The 20,319-nt window shown below is 40.8% G+C and overlaps 1 protein-coding gene across 1 annotated transcript in view; it reads left to right on the top strand.

The window, feature by feature from the left end:
• Window positions 1-20,319, top strand: part of LOC104074140 (VPS10 domain-containing receptor SorCS3-like) — a gene marked incomplete at both ends in the record, with an annotated part of 95,989 nt that overhangs the window by 42,257 nt on the left and 33,413 nt on the right. Inside the window, one exon of the mRNA XM_009574166.1 lies at window positions 8,344-8,417. Within this exon, the coding sequence (XP_009572461.1) occupies window positions 8,344-8,417 (74 nt within the window). The remainder of the gene's footprint in view (window positions 1-8,343; window positions 8,418-20,319) is intronic.

The raw sequence follows: 20,319 nt of genomic DNA, 5'->3' as shown, positions 1-20,319 counted from the left end.
GAAATGAGCAGCTCTGGTGAGTCTCAGACATGCAGCAGTCTGTGGACACGTTCTCTTTCCGTGCCTAAGACAATCTGGCTATATCATGCTAGAGAAGAACCTTGGGCTGTAATGAGGTCTCTTGATGCAGCCTTTAATCACCTGGAAAGGAAATCAAAGCAGAGAGATAAACTGGTCCATTTGTTTTCATTACAATTACTAGTTTTTACAACTCTGTGTAAACAAAGCCCATAAATATGGTGCTAGTAGACTTCTTTCTGCTAAGCTCAGCTCTACCAGCTGTTACACAAATCTTTTGGCTCAGGAAGCAGGAGGTTTATTTTTAGGTTCTTTAGTGTGGAGCTGTCAAGGATGCCTTACCTGAATTGTGATTTCCAGCAGCTTGTGGCAAAAGAAGAGAGTGAGAATCTCTCCTTTCCCTTCTCTAAAGGTCCAGAAGCGCTTCCAAGCTTCAGATCTTGGTTCCTCTGAAGCCCCAGCAAAGCAAGGTGGCACGGACAGGTATTTCCCTGGGAGGACGTGGAAGGAACAAGCATAGATAATATCTTTGTTCTTGAGTTGGTCATCAGCTTGAAGGTGACATTAGCCTTTGTGTCCCCTGATGGTAACAGCTTGACACTCCAGAGGTGTCTCACTAAGGCCCAGACTGAGGGGAATGGTAGAACAGAGGAATCGGAGGAAGGCCCTGAATCTTTCCTTGAATGCAGCCTTTCCTACTGTGAGTAATAAAGCCCCTTCCACGGCAAGGGTTGCTCCTGACCTGATTTCAGCCTCCAACAGAAGCATGTTGGACCTGAGTCCTGTCACTATTATGCTGCAAGTAAAATGTCCTGCCTCACATGAGAACCTGAGAAAGGGGGCTGCATAGACCCCACAGCTTAAACATTATACTGGTGCTGTGAAAGGGAGAGGTATTGAGCTGTCCTCAAAAAAGGAGGGATAGAAGATAGGCGAGGAAGGTAAAATGGAAGATGTGATGTAGAAGTAGGGTATGTTTCTGTAGTACCAACTAGTATCTTCATGGCTACACCAAATCTATCCTGTCGGTCGTCTTAACCAATTCTTCTCGGTTCTGTCATCTTTCTTTTGTTGCTCTGCTCTGGTGAGGCTTCGCAGTCTGCTCTGCTCCCAAAGACATACCACACCAGTGCCTGAGGGCAACTGATGGCTGCAAGATTGTTGTAGGGGGTCTCCACAAGTGGATTTAGCATGTGGGGCTACGAGAAGGAGGAAAACCACAATTTTACAATATCTCAAATGGAAAAAATAGTAAGGAGAAATGGCTTGTGTGTTGTCAGTATTGGTTGGACATCTTTGGGTCAGTCTTGGCTATTTGGGAGTTTACTATCCCAACTTTAATTTCCCCAACAAATTGGGGATTTGAGGATCTGATTACTATTTGTATGAATGAGGAGTTATAGGGAGATAGTGTCTCAGGGATTCAATTGCAGCTGAAGGAAAAAGACATCATTTTCAAATGATGAAACAATAAAACAGGAAAAAAAGAAGGAATACTTTGGCAGCTCGGAATTTCTGTGCTAAGTTCAACAAGTGGAGAACATGGTGACTAGATGGATCTGACTGTCAGGAGTAGTCTTACAGTGGTTGAGTAGGGGTAGGTGTTATTTTAGAATTAAATGAAAGAAATATAAGATAACAAGGAGAAATGCAATTATTACTCATATCCTTTTACTTGCTGGAGCAATTATCTCCTATGGTACAGACTCCTTTGTTTTTGTGGTTTGGTTTGTTTTTTTTTTTTTTTGCTAAGCAACGGCAACCTTATTAAATCCTTCCTATGTCTAATTTTAGGTGTGGAAAAAAGATCTTTCTTTGCTGTGGGTGAAGTGAGGACCATCCATTTATTCTATACAGAATATTGTTCCAAGGTCTTGCAAGATGTTTCTTCTGCAGTACTCGGCTGCTCAGTGTGCCTTCAGAAAAAATGTTGATGTTGTCATCTTCTGAAACTTTTTCACTGCAGTTTGTATTTGTTGCATATGGCTCTCCACTTCCATGTAACGGGTCATCTCTGGCAGTTGTCAGACATGGCTTCTCTGTTCTGTACTCTCAAGGCTGAAAAATGTTGTGAGTTTTTCCTCCAGTTAATTTTCCTTCTAGGAATGAACTTTCTGACATGTTAATGGTGGCATCACCTTCTCCTTTTGTAATTTTAGCTGTAACACAGATGTGTAGAGAAGACACACCTCACAAATTTCTGAGTGGTTTACAACTTTTTCTCAGGTTCTGAGCCTCTAATTTTTTTCCAGTGATTGTGGTCATTTTCCCTCTGTAGAGAAAATTTAAGACCCTGCAACAGACTTGCTTTTCTGAGTTACTCTTTGCAGACCACTTGCGCGCAGTCCAATTTCCTACAGAAATGTTGACCTAATTTTATTTTTTTTCTGTCCCAGTTTGATTTTTTGGCAGGAACCCTCCACACATCATGTAGATTTTTCCCACCAGCTTTGGCTGAGAAGGTGTTTGTTTGCTTTTGTGCTTTTCTGGGATCAGAGCCATCTTTTCATGTAAGCAATCCAAGCTACTGCTTGGGATCATGCTCTTCTGAGGACATAGCAGGCCAGGCTAATCTGCCCCTCCACTTCCATCATCTTACCATGTGTCAGCTGCTGCCCAGTAATTACCACTATGCCGACTCTCACCCTGCTGGATTAGTATAAATACATCTTTCCATCATCAGCTGGAGGTTTTGTCTGGGGGAAGTATAATTTTGTGTGTAATAAATGAATTGTTCCTTTAAGTACATATAGTCCAGCTGTTCTTCCTCACTTTATCTGACACCATTACTTGCAAGCTTCAAATTCACTCCAGGGTTGGCTGGCAGACAGGGAACTATTGAGATTCTCTCTAGATGTTTGCTCAGGCCAATAGACCTGATTTCATAGCAAGAAAGAGTATTTGATTTTTGTTTGGATATAAGCTTTTTATGTACGTTCCTGATGCCCTAATTCTTCTTCTGTCTTTGAGCAAGAAAGCCTATAAATATCAAAGCTCTCTGAATTTCTTTAGGCTGTTGTCTATTGCTTCTCAATCTGTACATGACATCTTCAGTGTGCCTTTTGCTGTAGTAAAGTGTATCCAGGCTATCGTATGCTTGGCCTTTCTTCAGCTCGTGCTGAACCTTCAGTCTTCTGCCTGCTTCCCCCATGAAGAACAAGCAGGTCCCTGGGAACAGGGAACCTAACATGAAATCCATCTCAATTAAACCGTCTATCTGCGGTGGGGTTATCTCCTGCACTAGTCACTTCTTTTAGTGTCTATGAAGAGAAATGGAGGCTTCTAAGGCTTGAATAATATGTAATTTTAGAAGTGTATCTTAGTATGGGAATTGTGCTTTAGAAGTGCCTGTTTTGAGCCTGTTTCTTGCCTGTCTAAAAATGAGCCTTGATGACTATCTCGGATGTGGATGACTAACATCAGGGGGTTGAATCTCTTCCTGTGGTTTCCATGTTTTTCCTTCATTGCTCATTCTTCTCCCCTCTCTCCGTAAGTGGAGTTTAAGCAGGCCAGTTTCTCATGCTGTTCCAGTTTTGAGAAGCTTGACTTCTTGAGCAAAATCATCCTTTTGTATTTTTTTGCTAGCTTTCATTGGGAAAATAAAGGAAACACCCAAAACAGATTACCCCAGCCCCAAATAAGATCATCCAAGCAAGCCAGCAGGATGTGTCACCCTGAGAGTTTGTACTGGAGAATTGCAACAGCATCGAGACATTTTTCTTATGCAACACTGTGCATGTACGTGTGTGTGTATAACTCCTTCCTTTCCATCTCTGTAGTTCTGACTGTGTTTCTGGCATGTTGCACGTGTTCGTGACATAGAATCTGACGCCAGCGATAAAACTCCTTCTTTAAGGGGCTTGCTGCTTATCTTGGAAACATTGCCAGTGTTAAATAAAACGTTGCAAGTGTTCTTAGAGTTTGAAGAAGCAGCATTCTGCCTGTGGTATGTAATATCCTTATGATTCAGAGTTGTGCTGAGCAAGACAAGCATGAGTTAAGGTTCTGGCCTGTGGTGAAATAAAGTTGTATATCACTTGGGCTGCCAAGGTCTTTCCTCACACAGATTGTGTATTCTTGGTAAAACACAGGACTGTGTTGGTGGATGTGATATGACTGTTGCTACGATTCTTGAGTGTGGAGCATTGTGATGCTGTTTGGATAAACATTTGCTATTTACCGTCTTGATGTATGGCCTTTTCTTTTTTTAATGGTAGGTCTAACTAGGCTCCTGAGCATAGGCAGATTTTCCCCAGTGCTCAGTACCCATTTTCAAAGACTGCGCCTGTACTACTGAGCTGGGGTGACCTCAAAGCCAGGTGTGAAAACAGAGCTGCTCTTGGATCCTGCTAGTGTGACCAGGATGATACTTTCAGGGTAATACTTTAGGTGCTTCATCAGGCCTGAAAGCACATCAAAGGCTATATTTTTTTGACATGCAATGCTGGCCCCTTCACCTTCCTGTATCCCATCTGCCCTGTGGCAGTGTCGCAAGCCAGTCTGCAGGCAAGCAGAAATTCTAGGGTCATGCCTAGTAAATACCCCTGTTGTCTGCTGCAAGGGTAGATAAGATTCATAAGCACCATTCAGATGGGCTCAGTAGGGAATTTGAACATTCTGTGCTTGTTCTCAAAAGCACGTCAGCTTTCAGGATGCTCCTGGAATCTGTCTGCTCAAATAGGTGCTGAAGTTGCTGGGATCGGCCAAGTGCTCTGACTGTGTTTGCTGAGGTGCCTCTGGGGTAGATGCAGGTTTCTGAGTTTATTTTCATGTCAAAAACTGAATTTTGTCACCCTTGCCTTGAGTCAGGACTTTGTCCTTCTGGTTTGCATCCTGCTTCTGAATTGCTCCTTAGTCAAGTCCTCTGCATGCCACTTTTCAGCTGTGTCAAGGCACAAGACCAGCCCATACAAACGTAAAGACCCGTAACGGTCTTAATTTTTCATTCATCAGAGTAGGTCAAATATCACAAGGGAGTTGTAGAAAGGGCATACCCTCACAGTACACCCTCGTGGTACACTAAGTCCATCCCTCTTAAACCTCAGTGTGTTGGAGTGCTCTGGGAAGTGGAAATGCCAGAGATTACTTGTCACTATAGAGCCAAAGCAGAGCTTTAAAAAGGGAAAATCTTGGCACCAAACAAACCTCATTTCTTTCCGTTGCTTTGTATTCAGGACAAATTAATCTCTATTGAAATCTGCTGTACTTGCCACTAAATTTGTTGTCTCTTCTAAAAGCATCTCTTCTCCTGTGAAGAGAGATTTACAGAAAGTGTATGTATATATATATATATATTTTTTTTTTTTCAATTTTAATGCATACTAGAAAACTCTTTATTGTATGTTTTATTTAGTAATTCAACATTAACCTTTACATTCACATCTGTAAATAATACTATAAAAGTGAACTGGGCCAGAGAGACCTTTCAGGAATTTGTTCTGTCATACAGCTTTAAGAGTCAATCATCTAGTTAAAATTCAAAGTGGACGCCTGGAATAAGTAGGTGAATAAATAAATAAAAGTTCTTGAAATGAATAATATCCTCCTTATCTCTTTATCTGAAATCACCTAAAGGCTGCAAGTTCAATTTAATCCTTCTACCATCAGTCAGTCTGAGCTTTAATAGAAAAAAGGGGGGAAAAAAGTACTCAGTAGCTGGTCTCTGGTTTTCAACTTGATAGAGAGAAGGATGCTCCCTGAATGAGAGACTCCGGGAGAGATGAGTAGTTAGAAAGAGATTGTGCTTCATGCCACCGAGCTATCTGTAGCTACTGCTGATATCCAGCTGCCAAAGAAAAGGAAATGCTAGGGGCAAAAGATAAAAGAGAATCTAAGGAAATGGATGCGTTTTTCTAATCCTTTCCTCTCATGGTGAGAATTGTTAATCCGTTGCAGAATACAATACAGATGCTAGTCCCATTTGCAGTTGCTTGTGAATGGGAGTTAACTGAGGCTAAGCTGCCTGGAGCCTGTGATTTGCACAGCATCGTGGCTCAATCTGCAAGTCGTGCCCACTGGAGCCAGGGAATGGAAAGGATAGCCAAGTTGTGTGGTGCAACTGATGCAACTCAGTCTGTGTGCAGAGGTCCTTGTATGTGTAAAGGCATGTCAAATGACTCAAGGAATATTGCTGGCAGGCACCATGCTAATGTCAAGGCAGAGTTGTAGCACTACAGTTTTGACTCTTGGACGGTGGATTTTCAATTATTATTTCTAAAATTCCGGATGTTCCTTCAGAAGGAAGGATGTGATGCCATTTGGATAAACATTTGCTATTTACCTTCTTGACACACGGCCTTGATGTTGACTTCATAAACCTATCCTCGATTTTGGAGAAGGAATTTTCTTTTTCTGGCTCCTTTAATTAAAAGAGATAAGCAATGCTTTATTTGGTATCTACGGATAATTCCTTTTGGGGCAGAGGATTCTCTACTGTATTTTTTTAGACTATCACTGTGATTGGTTGACCAGAAAAGCAGAGGAAGCCCAGATAACGTGGGTTTTAGTGCAGTATCTTACCTTATCTAGTGACAGTGCCAAAGAAATACTGCCAAATCAGAATATTCAGATCATGTCTGATCACCTGAAGACCATGGGGCAGAAAATCTTTCCTAATATTCCTTACCACAAGCCCAGTGATGTTCGTTGGAGTGAAGTCTACAAAATTGGAGCCCATTTTGACATGAAGATTGGAGGATGCCTGCTTCCATCTCTTTTCCCCTAACGTGCTTTATTCACTGGCAGCTTGAGCTGTCACTGGCAGAAACTGGACTTCCCCTTGGCATAAATGCAAAGGACTGATTCTTTTGTCTTTTCACATACTAGTTGCATTAGATACTTGATGGGATCTGAATTTCAGTTTTTGAGTTTCCTTTTGCTAGCTATACAGGGGTTTGCTTGTGTAGTTGACTACAAACATAGTAAGAACTAATCAGCTGCCTCAGGCTTTGGACGCTGCTCAAACAGCCCTTTCCAATCACCTTTGTAAATTGTTCTATGGTCCAGCTCTGATGTGGCTGCTGGATCTCTGTGGTCAAAGATACTGACCATTCAAGGAAGTTTCATATTCAGTGCTAGAACGTATAGTTTATCTTCCCAGTCACACTTAGCCGTCCATTATAGCTGTACCATAGTACACATCACTAGGTTGTGAACCCTTCTAATCTGAACATGGACCTGCCTCCGATTTGTAAATCCAGTTGCTCAAAATCAAATCAACTGCAGAACCTTTACTCAAATGATATCGTTTTCCCATTAAGGACCTAAATTTGGGTATTACAAACATTTAAGTTTGTAATAAGTTTTCTCAGCTCTGTTATCTACCTCCTTAGCCTGCAATCAACCCTTATTTTATTAAGCCAGAATTTATTTCAGATGAAATTTTTTTGAAATCCTGTTCAAAACACTGCCTGCTATTTATTTCTCTGTGATCTATTTGTATAGCAGAATAGTTATTTCTTAAAGTGTATTTTTTTCTGAAGAACCAAACTTGCCCAAAGTTGGAGAAAAGGAGCTTACGTATGCTTTGAGTGAGTGGATTGTGGGTAATAAACTAACTATATGGAGAATGGTGTTTAAGGTATTAAGCTGAGTATGTATGAAGTGAACCTATGTCTGAGACTTAATGTGGAGTTGCATGGAAATTTGTTCACATTACAGCTGCAAAATTTGTTAGCCAGAAAGACTTAAAACGATTGTTAGATTGAAAATTTGGCTTTCAAGAAGAACCGCTTCACTATCTTTAATATTTAACTAATGAGCAGATTGATTTCTAACTGATTTCAAAATTTAGACCTTGTTCTGAACACAGAAGTTGTAAGGAGCAATTTCCTTTTCTTTCCCACATAGAAGAAAGATGTAATCTACACCGTAAAAATGAATCGCAGCATGACCTTGAGTAAAGAGTCACTACCTACCACATCATAGCCATGTTAACTAATCTAATTTGTCTTTCATTCTATTTAATGTTAGGAATTTACACGTCATCAATCACCTGCTTCCTGTTGTGCTGAAAAAGTCAGGGGGACTGCCAGCTTTGTCATATGGCAGCCAAAGTGAATGTGTTGACAGCTGAAATCAGAAAGCACAAAAATATTTGAAAAGGTTTTAGAAGAGACAACCTGCTTTTGAGTTTCAGCAGCTCAGTCTGGCTTAAACGTGAGGGGAGGAGATTGCCTTATTAGCCTTCCCTGGCAGCGGGGCTGATTGAAAACTGTGCAGGACAATCCATTCCTGTTCTTTGAGCTGATTTTAATACTTTATTTAGTGGCAGTCCTTCCTCTTCTTCCTCAAAGTTTATACTTCTTCTCTCTCTCTGTCTTTCAGCTGTACAGCTCCATGGACTTTGGAAGAAAATGGCAGCTCATGCACGAGCGGGTCACTCCAAACAGGTTTTACTGGTGAGTTATGCCCTCAGGCTTTGCTTTCTTTGGGCAGGTCACGGAGGGGAGAAGAGCATCTAACTTGAACAGATTGGTTGCTTTACCTGAACACTAAGTATGCCCTTGGTTTTGGTCATCATCAATGTTATATTCTCAGTCCATAGTACGTATGTTGCAGTGCTATGGGTGAATGTCTCCATGTTTGTAACTCTTTCTTGTCTGATAACAGTGGTGTCTTGTACATATGAGTACAAGTCTTTTGATAATTGCAAACCTCCTGCTTCTTTGTTATATACCTACTTATTGTAACACAGAGAAACTGCCCAGTGCTTCAGTGACAAAGTTATGATCATTAGACCTCCTATTTTTAACCCTTCTGAGAGCTGCTTTAGCCTACGACAGTCTTTTTGCAGAGCCAGTCATTCTGACCAGTCTCCTTATGCAACCATTGGGAGAAAGGATGATTCAGACTCTGCTTTGAATCACTCTCTGAGGAGCCAGTTTCTTTCTACTGACTGGTGAGAGCCCAGGATCTGCAAACAGTTTGCTAAAAATCTGCTTTGTGACTATTTTCCTTTGCATTTCCCAAGCGTCAGCCTCCAAAATTGGGAGAGTGTCTTAAAAATGGATGATTAAATAAATTTACTTCCTGTCTCCAAGCTCCTCCATTTCAAATGCTGCTTTTCCAAACTTCTCTCCGCCATGTGAAGGCCCAAGAATTGAATTTAGAGAGAAAGAGAAAGCCCAGCAGTAGTCTTCTGCAGTTAAATCTAGGATTTGGGGCTTGAATCAGATTCTGAACACTGTACTACGTGCCAGATGATGGTGTGTGTGTAGAAGTGCTGATTTACAGAATCTGTGAATAGTTGAAGAAGTGCCTGGTCCTTAAGGCCAAAAAAGATCATAATATTAAGGAACCAGAGGCTCTTATTTACAATGGTTAAAAATAAAAAAGAACTTGGATGACTTAAGAATTGGCTCCCAATTGCAAAGCATGATGTATATATCTTAGAGTCAAATTCTCATATAAATTCTTGCGTGTCATTAAAAGTACCTGGAATCCAGGCCCAAAATATCTGTGGATTGGATTTGCAGTATTTGCACACCTTGCAGTGGATATAGACACCTCATGGGATTTTCAAATTGTCCAGGTCCTTCTGCAAATCTCTCCCGCATTTAAAACATGACTTTCTGGCACCAAGTCTGGAGATTTCCCCCAGTGTGCCTGTGGATTTTGGACAACGTAAGAAGGTTTTTGAACATCTAGGAAAGGAAGTTGTAAAGCTCCTAAGTCACATAGACCTGCAAAATGTGTCAAAGGTCTAGAACCTTGTCTAACCATGTCACCGTCTCACATTTCCATAGTGAAGGAAAGGTGGTTATGTTCTCCTGGTTGTGGTGGCAGGTGGTTGATTGACTTAACTACCCAAAATCCTTTGATTTCAGTATTCATGCTAGGTGCATATGACAAAAGCGAGTGTAGATCCTCTCCAGGTGTATCCTTCTGTGGAGTAGAATAGCTGGTCTTATGGGATAATTGTACCCTACCCTTCAAATAGCACAGCTGAGCTTAGGGGAGAGGCTTTCTTGGAGGATCAAGTGCAAGGGCTGAGCTGACTTGGGAACAAAGCAGAATGTTTTTCTAAAGGAGAGGCTGTGTTGTTGTGGGTTTTTTCTACTTTCATATAATAATGGTTAATGGAAATTGCCTGTTTGTCTCTGTCCATTTGATACCCAAACCTGTATATTGTTTTCCACAATCTACCTAATTTTTTATCCAGCCTTTTGGCTGCATAGTTTGAAAGCTGCTTTTAAACACTGCATTATATAAAGCCTCTGTTTCAAGTGTCTCTTTCTCTTAGAAAATATAGAATCTTCTATAGTTAAAACTCATATGGCATAGACTTAAAAATCTTTATTCCACTCAGAAACAGTAGAATTCCATTGACAATAAACTTTCCAAAAGAGTGAATTAGGGTTTTCCCAGAGTGAGAGAGATTTGAACCAATTCATAGTGCCAGGGGTCAGAGATGTTGAAATTTTGGAACATAATAACTCCCCTTAGCTGTCCGATTTCTTTCTTTTTTCCTTTCTTTCTTTTTAAAGCTGCAAACTGTGATGGTTTACAAGCTCTGGCTTCTACTATGTGTACAGAAAAAGAAATGCAAGAACACTTTAGCCTCAGGAATTTGGTGATTTCTTTTTATTAGGCTATGAAAGAGGGAGAAAGTGGGTATAGCTATAAGTTTCAGAAAGAGATGAGCCACTGCTCTGTGGAGTTCATCAGCCTATCAAATACCACATTATCAAACCTCTTAATCGAAACTTCCAGAAAGGTGAAATAATAATGATATGGAGGTGCCAAAATCAGAGGTAAGCTGCTCGTTTGTGCTGGTCTGCGTTGTTAATTAGTAGGGGCTCAGGTAAGCATCCTTCATCAAATGGGACAGTCTACATCTGATTTGAATGCGGCTGGCTTTATCTGGGCAGCCTTTGTCGAATGTTTTTGCCTTCAAAGCATGACTTTATCTCTCACGCTGCTGTGAGTGGGCTTGTGAAGACTATAATCTTCACCTGGTTCATGGGATCAGTCAGCCTGACAGGGAGAGGTCTTATTTTTCTCCCTGAGACCTTTCCAAATAATTATACCTTCCCTGAGAGAGCTCACATATAGAGACTTTAAGGCCAGGAGAAAATTACGATTACATCAGAACTCATGAGGTTGGGATGTGAATTTTCACTCAGAACAGTAAGCAAGACACCTCTGTTAGTCATGGACACACAAGTCACTCTGTGCATTTTGCTGTAGCTCTGGCAGGCAGCATCTGTGATGGCTCCGCACCGGTCAAAAACAAAGTCCTGAGCTCCAATCCTGATCTGTGGCTTTGTATCCTGGCTCTTGCCTTCAACTTCTTTTCTTAGTCCCAGACGTTGGTGCTAATCACTGGGTTGTAGTTTTGTGTACTCATCCCATATGGCTGTCACATGTCCTGCAGTTTGTGGGACATCTCTCATCAGTTCCTGCAGCCAGCTCAAAGTTTGTGCATGAGCTGAGATTCATCTCTGGGCCACTCGTAGGATTTGAGATCTCTACTTCTGTAGTAGTGATTCATTTGTTAGCTACACCCACTGATGGCAGTGGCAGAGCTTGAACAGAATGTGTTTCCTGATGTGAGTACAGGCATCCAAATTTGGCTCCCACGTGCCTTGGCCTCAGAGATTTTAATAACTTAGGATCCTGTAAGGCTGGAAATAGGCACTTACGCTAATGTGATACAGAAATTCCCAGATCACTCATCACACTGAAATTACTCAAGATAACTGGAACCAGCATGGGTGCAAAGTTTCTTAAAGACCTACTCAATGTTCTTTTCTTTTAAAACGCTTTTTTGCAGCTCCCTCTGGGCCCTGTTTATTTTCTCTCACTGTAACTTAGACACCTGTGCTGTCATGTGGAGGGATATAAAAAATATGGTCCATATTTTGTACTGTAGAAATATGGGAAAGTTGGGAAAGTTTCCTCTTCTGTAATACACATGGTGTGTTCTGTGCTGACTAAATACTGTCTCTGTTCAGATAAGAACTCAAAGTACTTGATTGTCCTTAAGTTGCTTTACTGCCTCTGCCTTTTCCTGTGGTGGGACAACAGGACTAAGCAGGTGGGCAGGCCAGATTGGTTAACGGAACATTCACCAAGTCTTGTTCAGCACTTTGCTGGATCACAGTTTTCCATGTCATCTTAGGTGACTCAAGCTGACTTTGCCTTATTACCCTCTAGGTAAGACTGGGATAGGAGAGCATTTCTTTTCCTCGTTGGGTATACTGGGTGAAGTACTCAAATATTGTGATATTAGGTGCTACAGCAGTGGATTAAGAGCACTGAAGGGCAATAGAAAGTTAAAAGATGCGTTAGTGGCATATGAAGTCCTTTCATAATCTTATGGCTTAATTCTTTAAAATGTGGAGTTCCACAAGGTGACCTATGTTTTCTGGCTAATCAGCGAAATGGCTGTGAATATCATCCCCTGTCCATCAGTCTTCAGAGGCCCTGCCCATGTTTGCTGAGCAAACACAGGGATTGCCATCCTGTGCAGAGGACAGAGCTATACTCCTTGGAACACCCACCCCATTTCTTAGGGTCTCCCCAGGCTGCTACTCGTTCACGTTTCCTGCCTCCCATCATCACTGGGGAATATGAAGCGGTGGATGTGGGACCAGTTTCCTTTTTTTTTGTCTTGTACATCTAGACATTTACCCTTCTCTCATTTATTTTTTTTAAACATGCTCTCTGGGACTTTGGGTGATTCTGTCAAAGCCTGGGAGTGGGAACAGTGGGGAAAACCCATTTGTGTGGAAGAAAGGGAGAAATCTGCACAGCATTTCTGAAGGCTACGGGGATATTTGGAGCATTGAAGTCAGTGCCCAGGGTGAGCCTAGTCAGTAAAAGATACTGAAATACACACTAGTGATGAAAGCTGGGCAGAAAACAGCAACGAGGCAGGAGGGGAGAGACAGCAGGTTGAGGAAAATAGGACGTGCACTAGCCTGGCTTCAAGGAGCAATGTTTGTATCCGCAAATAGGAAAAATGTGGTGTAACAAGCAGTTCTCAAATACACTGCTGATTCCCTTTCTGAGACTCCCCAGAATTTTATTTTTTCTTTTTCTGTGATAACCAACCAGATTTCTGGTTGTTTTGGCATCCATGAATGCCAGCCACAATCGTTTTGAACTCCAAGGATGAAAAATCGGGAGAAGGGAACAGGCTATGCTTTCACTGGGAGAAGGGAAGAGGCTGTGCATCCACTTAGGCTATGCTTTGGAATTACAGCTTTTCTGTCACAGTTGTTTGAGGCATGAGCCAGCAAATTTTGTGTCTTGAGGGTAAGATTTTCACTCCTTTTTGTCATGATTTTGGATAGGAACAGTGATAAAATTTAGCTAGTGTATTTCTATTGATTTACAGCTTGAATTTCATGAAGACTATAGTGGAGGCTGGTTTGGATATCTGAGAGTAATGTACCAGAAGATAAGAGATTTACCTCAATGTTTCAAAAGGTTATGATCTGGGTTTGGATCTGCAGTTGGGCAGAAGTTTGTGTCTGTTTTTATTTCCTCATCTTTGTGACAGCACTGATATTTCCTAATCCCAGTGCCAGTTTGGGTCCTCACAGACTGTTTTAGCAGCAGTTCCAGAAGTGACCTTTGGATACAGCTAAGGTTACCTTTACTTGACTAGTTTGCCAGCAATGAAATGGTTAGTCAAATATGTGCCTGTCTCTCCTGTAAATCCCACTAATCATTAACTACCAGATGGTATCATTGCGCAGTGCTGGGGAAACATCGCCTGATTTTTTACAGCCAAGTTTAGTGTTAAGAAAACATAGTCTTGTAAATGTCAAATTGACTATTAAGTAATCCTGCATTAAAGTTTTTCAGAATTAAAACCATACCATACATGGAGCTGTGGATAAAAGGAATAATGCCAGTTTGGCAGCCGTGGATAATACCAAGTATAGCATCATCGAGGCATACACGCAGTGGCTATTCATGTAGACTGCACATGAAGAACTGAACAGGGACCTATTACTGGAGGCTCCTGTGGGCTAATGGCTCATTTGCCTGTGTTAAGGGACTTGCTTCCCATGCCCTGTGGGTGAGAACACCTGGGAAAGGTTTTTCTCCCAGAGGGTAATGCTAACATAAATCTGGAATGTGTTACTCAAGCTGCCATGACCATGAACTGTACTAGGCTGAGGACAAAATTTTCAAACTCTAGCCTTAAGCTCTGTAATAAGAGTTCAGGAGAGATGAGACCTTCTTAAAAGGTCTTGGCGTATATTGAAAGATTTCCTTGCAAGGTCACATTAGTTAATTAAAGATCACAACACCATGGTGATAATAAGACCAATTTTATTTTCTTTTTTACTTAAAAGATGGGCAAGTGGGAGAACTGTGAGGTTAGGGATTTTCTTTTCATTTTGTGTGCCTGCAATTAGTGCAGTTGGCACTATAGATATTTAACGTTTCCAAACATTAGGTCGTGTTTGTGACAAGCCAGTGATTACACAGTAACTCAGTGGCAGAGGTAGAAATGGAACCTGGATATAGAGTTGGATAATATTTGTTGGCTGAAACAGTGTTTATTTTTGTTGAAAAAGTTTCAAGTCAATAAAGAGATTTTAGAATTCATGTCAACATTATCAAAATGTTTCTCTCAAAAAATTAAACTAAAGAACATCCTGAAATCGTTGAAATTTTTTGCTGTTTTTAAAAGTGATTTTAAAATTTGAGTAAAATCTCATTTTGCAATATATGAGCTTTTAAAATGAGTCCAGTCTGAAACAAAGTGTCTAGATAAAACCAACATAGAGGGATCCTGATTCCTATTCCCATCTTGATCTTTTATGATGCAGAGCAGATACTGGTCCCTTATGTCTAAGTTAGATGTTTGGTATGCTTATAACGTACTTCTTCATAACTGTGATCAGTAGCTTACAAGAGTGATCAACAAAGTTTGAGAAACCTTTGTAAGTTTTACTTTTTGCTTTTATCCTTGAGCGTATTTTTTCTTAAACTTAATCCTATCCTGTTTTTCAACTATAGGTTGCTAAGTGTTCTTCCAGGGATGTCGTGATAGATTTTATGGATATCTAAGAGTATAAAATCCTAAATGACCCTAAGAAAAGGAAAATCCTTCACTTTCTGTCGCTGGGAAACCCTGCAGGACAGTTTTATAGAGGCTGCATAGACTCCACCTGTTCTGTTTGTGCCTACAGTTAGTATAATTTTCAGATTACCATTCCCGTTTTTGAGAACAGTCCACATTTTTTTAAAACTAATTTGTAAGAGATTGACACAAATAGTTGGATCTCAGAAAGCATCTTTGTAGAAGGTGGAAAAAAACCCTAGTACACTACTGGAGGAGTATTATGGAATATTTTCTAGTTTATCTGGGACTAAAAGCAAAGACATTTGGGTTTCTGGGTTATATTTACACTTTATGCTGACTAATGGCTTCATCTTACAAAGAAAATTTGATACCACTAGTCTCTTGTACTGTGAATTTAAGCTCTAGATAGTAGCTGATGCATTGGAAGAACTCCTAAAGGATGTCCATTTCCTGACTTTGCTGTTGTGTGGTGCTCCTCTCCGTACTGCCTGCTTTCCTAGGAAAATAAGTGTTTGACTTTGTAAAAGTCCTGTGGATGCCGTGCTCCCTGTGCATAAGCTCCATCAGACTTGTTGGGCTCAAAGTTGTTTTAGCAAGGAAAATGAAAAGCATACTGGCTACAAGGTTTGTGTGTGATCATGAAGGAAAATAATTTAAAATACTTTAAATTCTCCTTTAAAACCCATGAACCACATAAGAAATGAACCACGAGAGAAGAGCCACATGATAGCGAACTTACAATTCATATACCACCTCTGAAATTCTGGCTGCTATCACAGCTAGAATGAGTTCTTTCAAAGGGTGGTATAATACCTTCTGGGAGGGCAATTTTGGAATAAGTTGCCTTTGAGAAACTTTTCTTTCTAACCTCCTTCTGCTTGAGAAACACAGCATATCTTGCAGAAGGAGGGATTACCCCTTCTCCACTAATGTAACTGTGGATGTCCTTACATAAATATTATCTGGCTTTTAGAGTTTGTGATTTGTTGTGATTTTAGTACAATTTGTGATGTTAGTCATATTTATGACTTTAATGTACTGTGGCTGGCAGTGATTTTTTTTTTTTTTTTTTTTCCTAAAGATTGAAAAAGTAAGGGCTGAAGTATTTCTGTTCATTGGTTTTAAATTTAATGCTTACCACTAAATGTCACATATTGTACTGCAGTTAGGGCTTTCAGCCATCAAAAAAAGCCTTTTGCTTTGATCTCTCATCTATCAGGTTTCTTTATGTCCCAGGGGCCAGTCTCTTCTCTTATTGCTAATCTTGGATCTCTTTGTAATCCCCTCCACTCTTTTGTGACTAAGTGTCTGAGACTGGAGAAAACCAAATAAACCGCTAGTAAGAAAGATCTAAGGAGGAATTTGTTGAATATTTCTTCCAGTTAAGATTGATCCCAATGCCAAGTCTGTCTGGGCAGTGCATGGTGGAAGGATTTGTTTCCTTCTCATGAAACAGGGATAAGATGTCCAAAATTCACCGCTGTGTTTCACAGGCCAGTGTTGGAAGCTTAAATGCTGTACTGCAGACTCATGCAGCCTGCCTGGGCTGACTTCATTCTGTCTCTCCCTGATGCACGTGAACTCAAACACAAATTAATTTCAGCCTGTCAGTAATAGTCCCAGAGTAATTCTTTGTGATACTTTGTAGGAAGCAGTGATGAAAGCCAGCACTCTAATTAATATATTGAATAATGCATCTCCCTGAGGCATATGGGGATCTCCCATACTGTCATAGCTTGGCAAAGCTAATCAAAAGCTAGGCTGCCGGGCTGATGGTAGTATCGTATTTTGTACTCTCTGGCTAGCAAGGAATATTCTCCCACTTTTTTTGTGTGGGATTTGGCTTAGGTTTTGGGTTTTGTTCTGTACCACACTAATCTCTGCTTCTGGGCAAATGGGCGAATTTTCATTGTGGGAGAGAACCCCTCTTGCTTTTAGATGACTTGCAGGGAAATCTTTGGGAGTTGTTTTAAAAGTCACCACTGTTCTGAGAAGTTGAGGAATGACCTTTTCACATACTCTGATTGGGGACGTAATTTTCCAGCCATTCCATTCAATGGCAAAACACCTGCTGACATCAGGGAGATGAGCAGCTTTCCTGGACCCAGCCTCCCTGCTGCCCCAGACCTCATCCCAGATGACCCACTTTAATTTCCAGAGATGCACCTTTGTGTGGGTTCTTACAGCTCTTGTTTCTTTACAGCAACTGGGGCTAGAAGCATTCTTGCATTGGAGGAAGTTGCAATCTGATGGAGAATTTATCCTTAGTAAGTACAGCAATACTATCAGGGACCATTTTTGCTTGAAACTGGATTTTCAGTCATACCTCAAAGCTCTTCAGGTAGATTTTCTCAAGAAGAATCAGGAAGGACCCAGATAAATTCCAGTTCATTTCCCTGAACTGACTTCAGCCTCTGAACCTTTGGAAGTTTGCCTGCCATTAAGTTGAACAAAAACAGTTGTTTTATTTAACAGAAGGAGCTGAACCCATGCTGTGCAGAAAGAAGAGTCTTATCATGGCAAAACAGACAAGATGTTTCTGCATTCATTTAAAAGTGAGCCATTTGTGTCGCTCAATAGCATCCATTAAAGATAAGGAGGTCCCTCTTTATGCCTTCTGCCTGTTGGAAATTAACAAACTCTCTTAAAACGACAATTCATCAGCAGTTATATGAGGCAGAATTCATTCTCGGCAAGAGAAGAAATTGAAACTCCCATCCTTTCGTTCCCTGACATTCCCCTGAGCCTCCTCTGTAGAATGAGATGAGTTTAATTCTGCTATTGTTAAGCACAGTGAGCATGAAGCTACATCAGAACGTAAGAGCGGGAAGGAGTGTCTTATTAGCTGCACTACAGGTTCTTTTAAATAACGTTGATTCAGTAACTTGTCTCTTGCTGATCATATACAGAACAAGGATGAGAAGCTAGTGAGTGAGGCTGTTTTACTTGCATATTTGTAGTGAGCTAATTGGAATAGGAGATAGCAGTGGTTATCATAGCTCTGTAATTATCTCACAGATAATTGTCCTCCATTGGGCAGAAGGCAATGAAAATGGGATGTAGACACATTTCCATGTTTAATGACGTATCAGAAGTTCTGCAGCTGAGTTTAAGAGAGAGAAACATACTGACCTGTGACTGCCAGCAAGGACTGAGGAAATAATAAATAATACCTGTAGACTTCAGAGCTCATTGCTGTAGATCTGGGTTTTCTCCCGTAGGAGAATCAGGAAAATAAAGAAAAACAAACCAAAAACCATGCCAGGTTTTTGGCCAAAGGAAGCAGAAAGATTCTTAGGGTTTGCTCACAATATTTTTGGTTTTCAGGTTTTGATTGAAAATCTTTGAGGGAAGGAGACATGTTCCATTATAATATTGATTTTAGGGGCAATCTGTAATAGTGATTCCCTAAAGCCATTTCTGGATCTGCTGTAGTTTCTCTAGAATTCTTTATTTTCTTTCTACAAATCATTAGATTTGAACAGTGCATTGACACTTTGGAATTTGCCTCGAGGCTAGAAAACAGCAGAGTATTACTTTTCATTTGGCCTTGTACATTTCTTTCCTTTTATTGCTCATCTATAACAACAGATTAAGAACCCAACAAAGAGAAGCTCTTGATTTACCTACAGCTTGACCATACATCTTCACGTCTTGACATGCAGGTAGCACAAACTGCCATTGCAGCATTCTGCCCTAAGCTTTCTTACTTGAAAAGGGTAATGCTTTGGGGATGGGGATGCTGATGCTTTGGGACTCTGCCGTTGTGAAGAGCTGGGAGTGCTCAGTCCCCCTGGGCAGCCTTGTCTCCTTATTGTTGGTGCATCCATCTAACTTGAAGCAAAGGAACCCACAAAAGCTCTGTGGTTTCTCTGGTCACTCCTGCTACAGTGTCACTCATCCATGGATGGAGAGACCTGCAAGTGGCTGTGGCCATTTGATTCATCTCTCCATTCTGTCTGTGTGGATGCTTCTGTTTTGAATGCAAACCTGTCTTACCATGAGACACATGGTGATCTACAGACCTCCTGTCACCATTGGTTTTACCCATCATAGACATGCAGAATTGCTGTTTCTACAGACAGAGCCTGTCTTTGCATATCTGTCTGCTGCCAGAATCCTTTTTGTTTCCTGCTTCTTCATCTTTTCCTCTTGTGGATGTTGAGACAAATGAGAAGCTCGCTCTCAGTGGCTAATTGAGTGTGATTTTTTTTTTTGGGCAAGGAGACACGTTGATGCCTTTACACTTGCTGGTCCAGAACAGCGTAGTTTATTCTCCTCTGTCTTTCTCCCCCTTCCCCTTCTTCTTCTTTCCTCTCTCTCTCTTCCTTTCCTGGCTGATTGTTAGAAGTCAAAGAATGAAATAAGCCATTTGTTCTCTTCAGGTTAGCATCTGAAATGAAGAGAAACAACTGTCACAAAAGGTTTGTGACAGAAATCTAGTTTTTCACATTGCCTTTCTCCAAAATGCATGAACTGAACCACAGATTTATTTCCAGAATGTTAGATGTTATCCCAGGGCAATTCTTCACAATATCTACAACAGGGACTGTGGAGACTCATCCTTCCTTATTTAATGCAATGCACAATGGCCACAGGTGTATGGGGCTTCTCAGCATATCCTCTACATTTTGCCTGTGCCAAGTTTCATACTGGCATCCCCTCTTTGGACAATTTAAGTTTTATTTTTATTCATCTACTGCTGCATTCATTTATTGAATGATGCTCTCACTCTGAAGCTTTTCAGAGGCGCTATATTCTGCCTAGGACTCTGTTAATAGCTGAATCACTGAGCCTTAGCGTTTCAGGCATGTCATAATTTCAGTCAGAAAATGTTCGTACAAATGAGGGCAATTAAACACACAGTGAACTGAGAATCCTTATTTTGGTGTAAAACATTACTTGAACAGGTCATGTTTAAGATACTTTTCTAGAAGCCAAACTCAAAGGAATGTTATGAGTCTCCTAAACATTCCCTTCCAGGGAGGGAAACAGTAACTCCAGTGAAGTCCTTGGCTGCAGGACTGATGGGCTGAGCTGATGGTGTCTTTAAGCATGTACTTTGCTTTTCTATAAGCGGTCAGAAACAGGGCTGATTCATGTTTCCTGAAAAACCAGAGCAATAATCTATAGCAATTCCCCATCGACATGACTTTCAAAGGAGTGTAGCCAAGCATTGGGCAAACATTAATTAACTGGGCTTCATGATATGGTAGGCACTAAACTAATTTTAAACCAAATGCAGGGAA

The sequence above is a fragment of the Fulmarus glacialis genome, unplaced genomic scaffold, assembly GCF_000690835.1.
Source record: "Fulmarus glacialis isolate BGI_N327 unplaced genomic scaffold, ASM69083v1 scaffold4133, whole genome shotgun sequence".
NCBI classification, from domain to species: domain Eukaryota; kingdom Metazoa; phylum Chordata; class Aves; order Procellariiformes; family Procellariidae; genus Fulmarus; species Fulmarus glacialis.
This window is presented reverse-complemented; position numbering and strand designations above follow the sequence as displayed.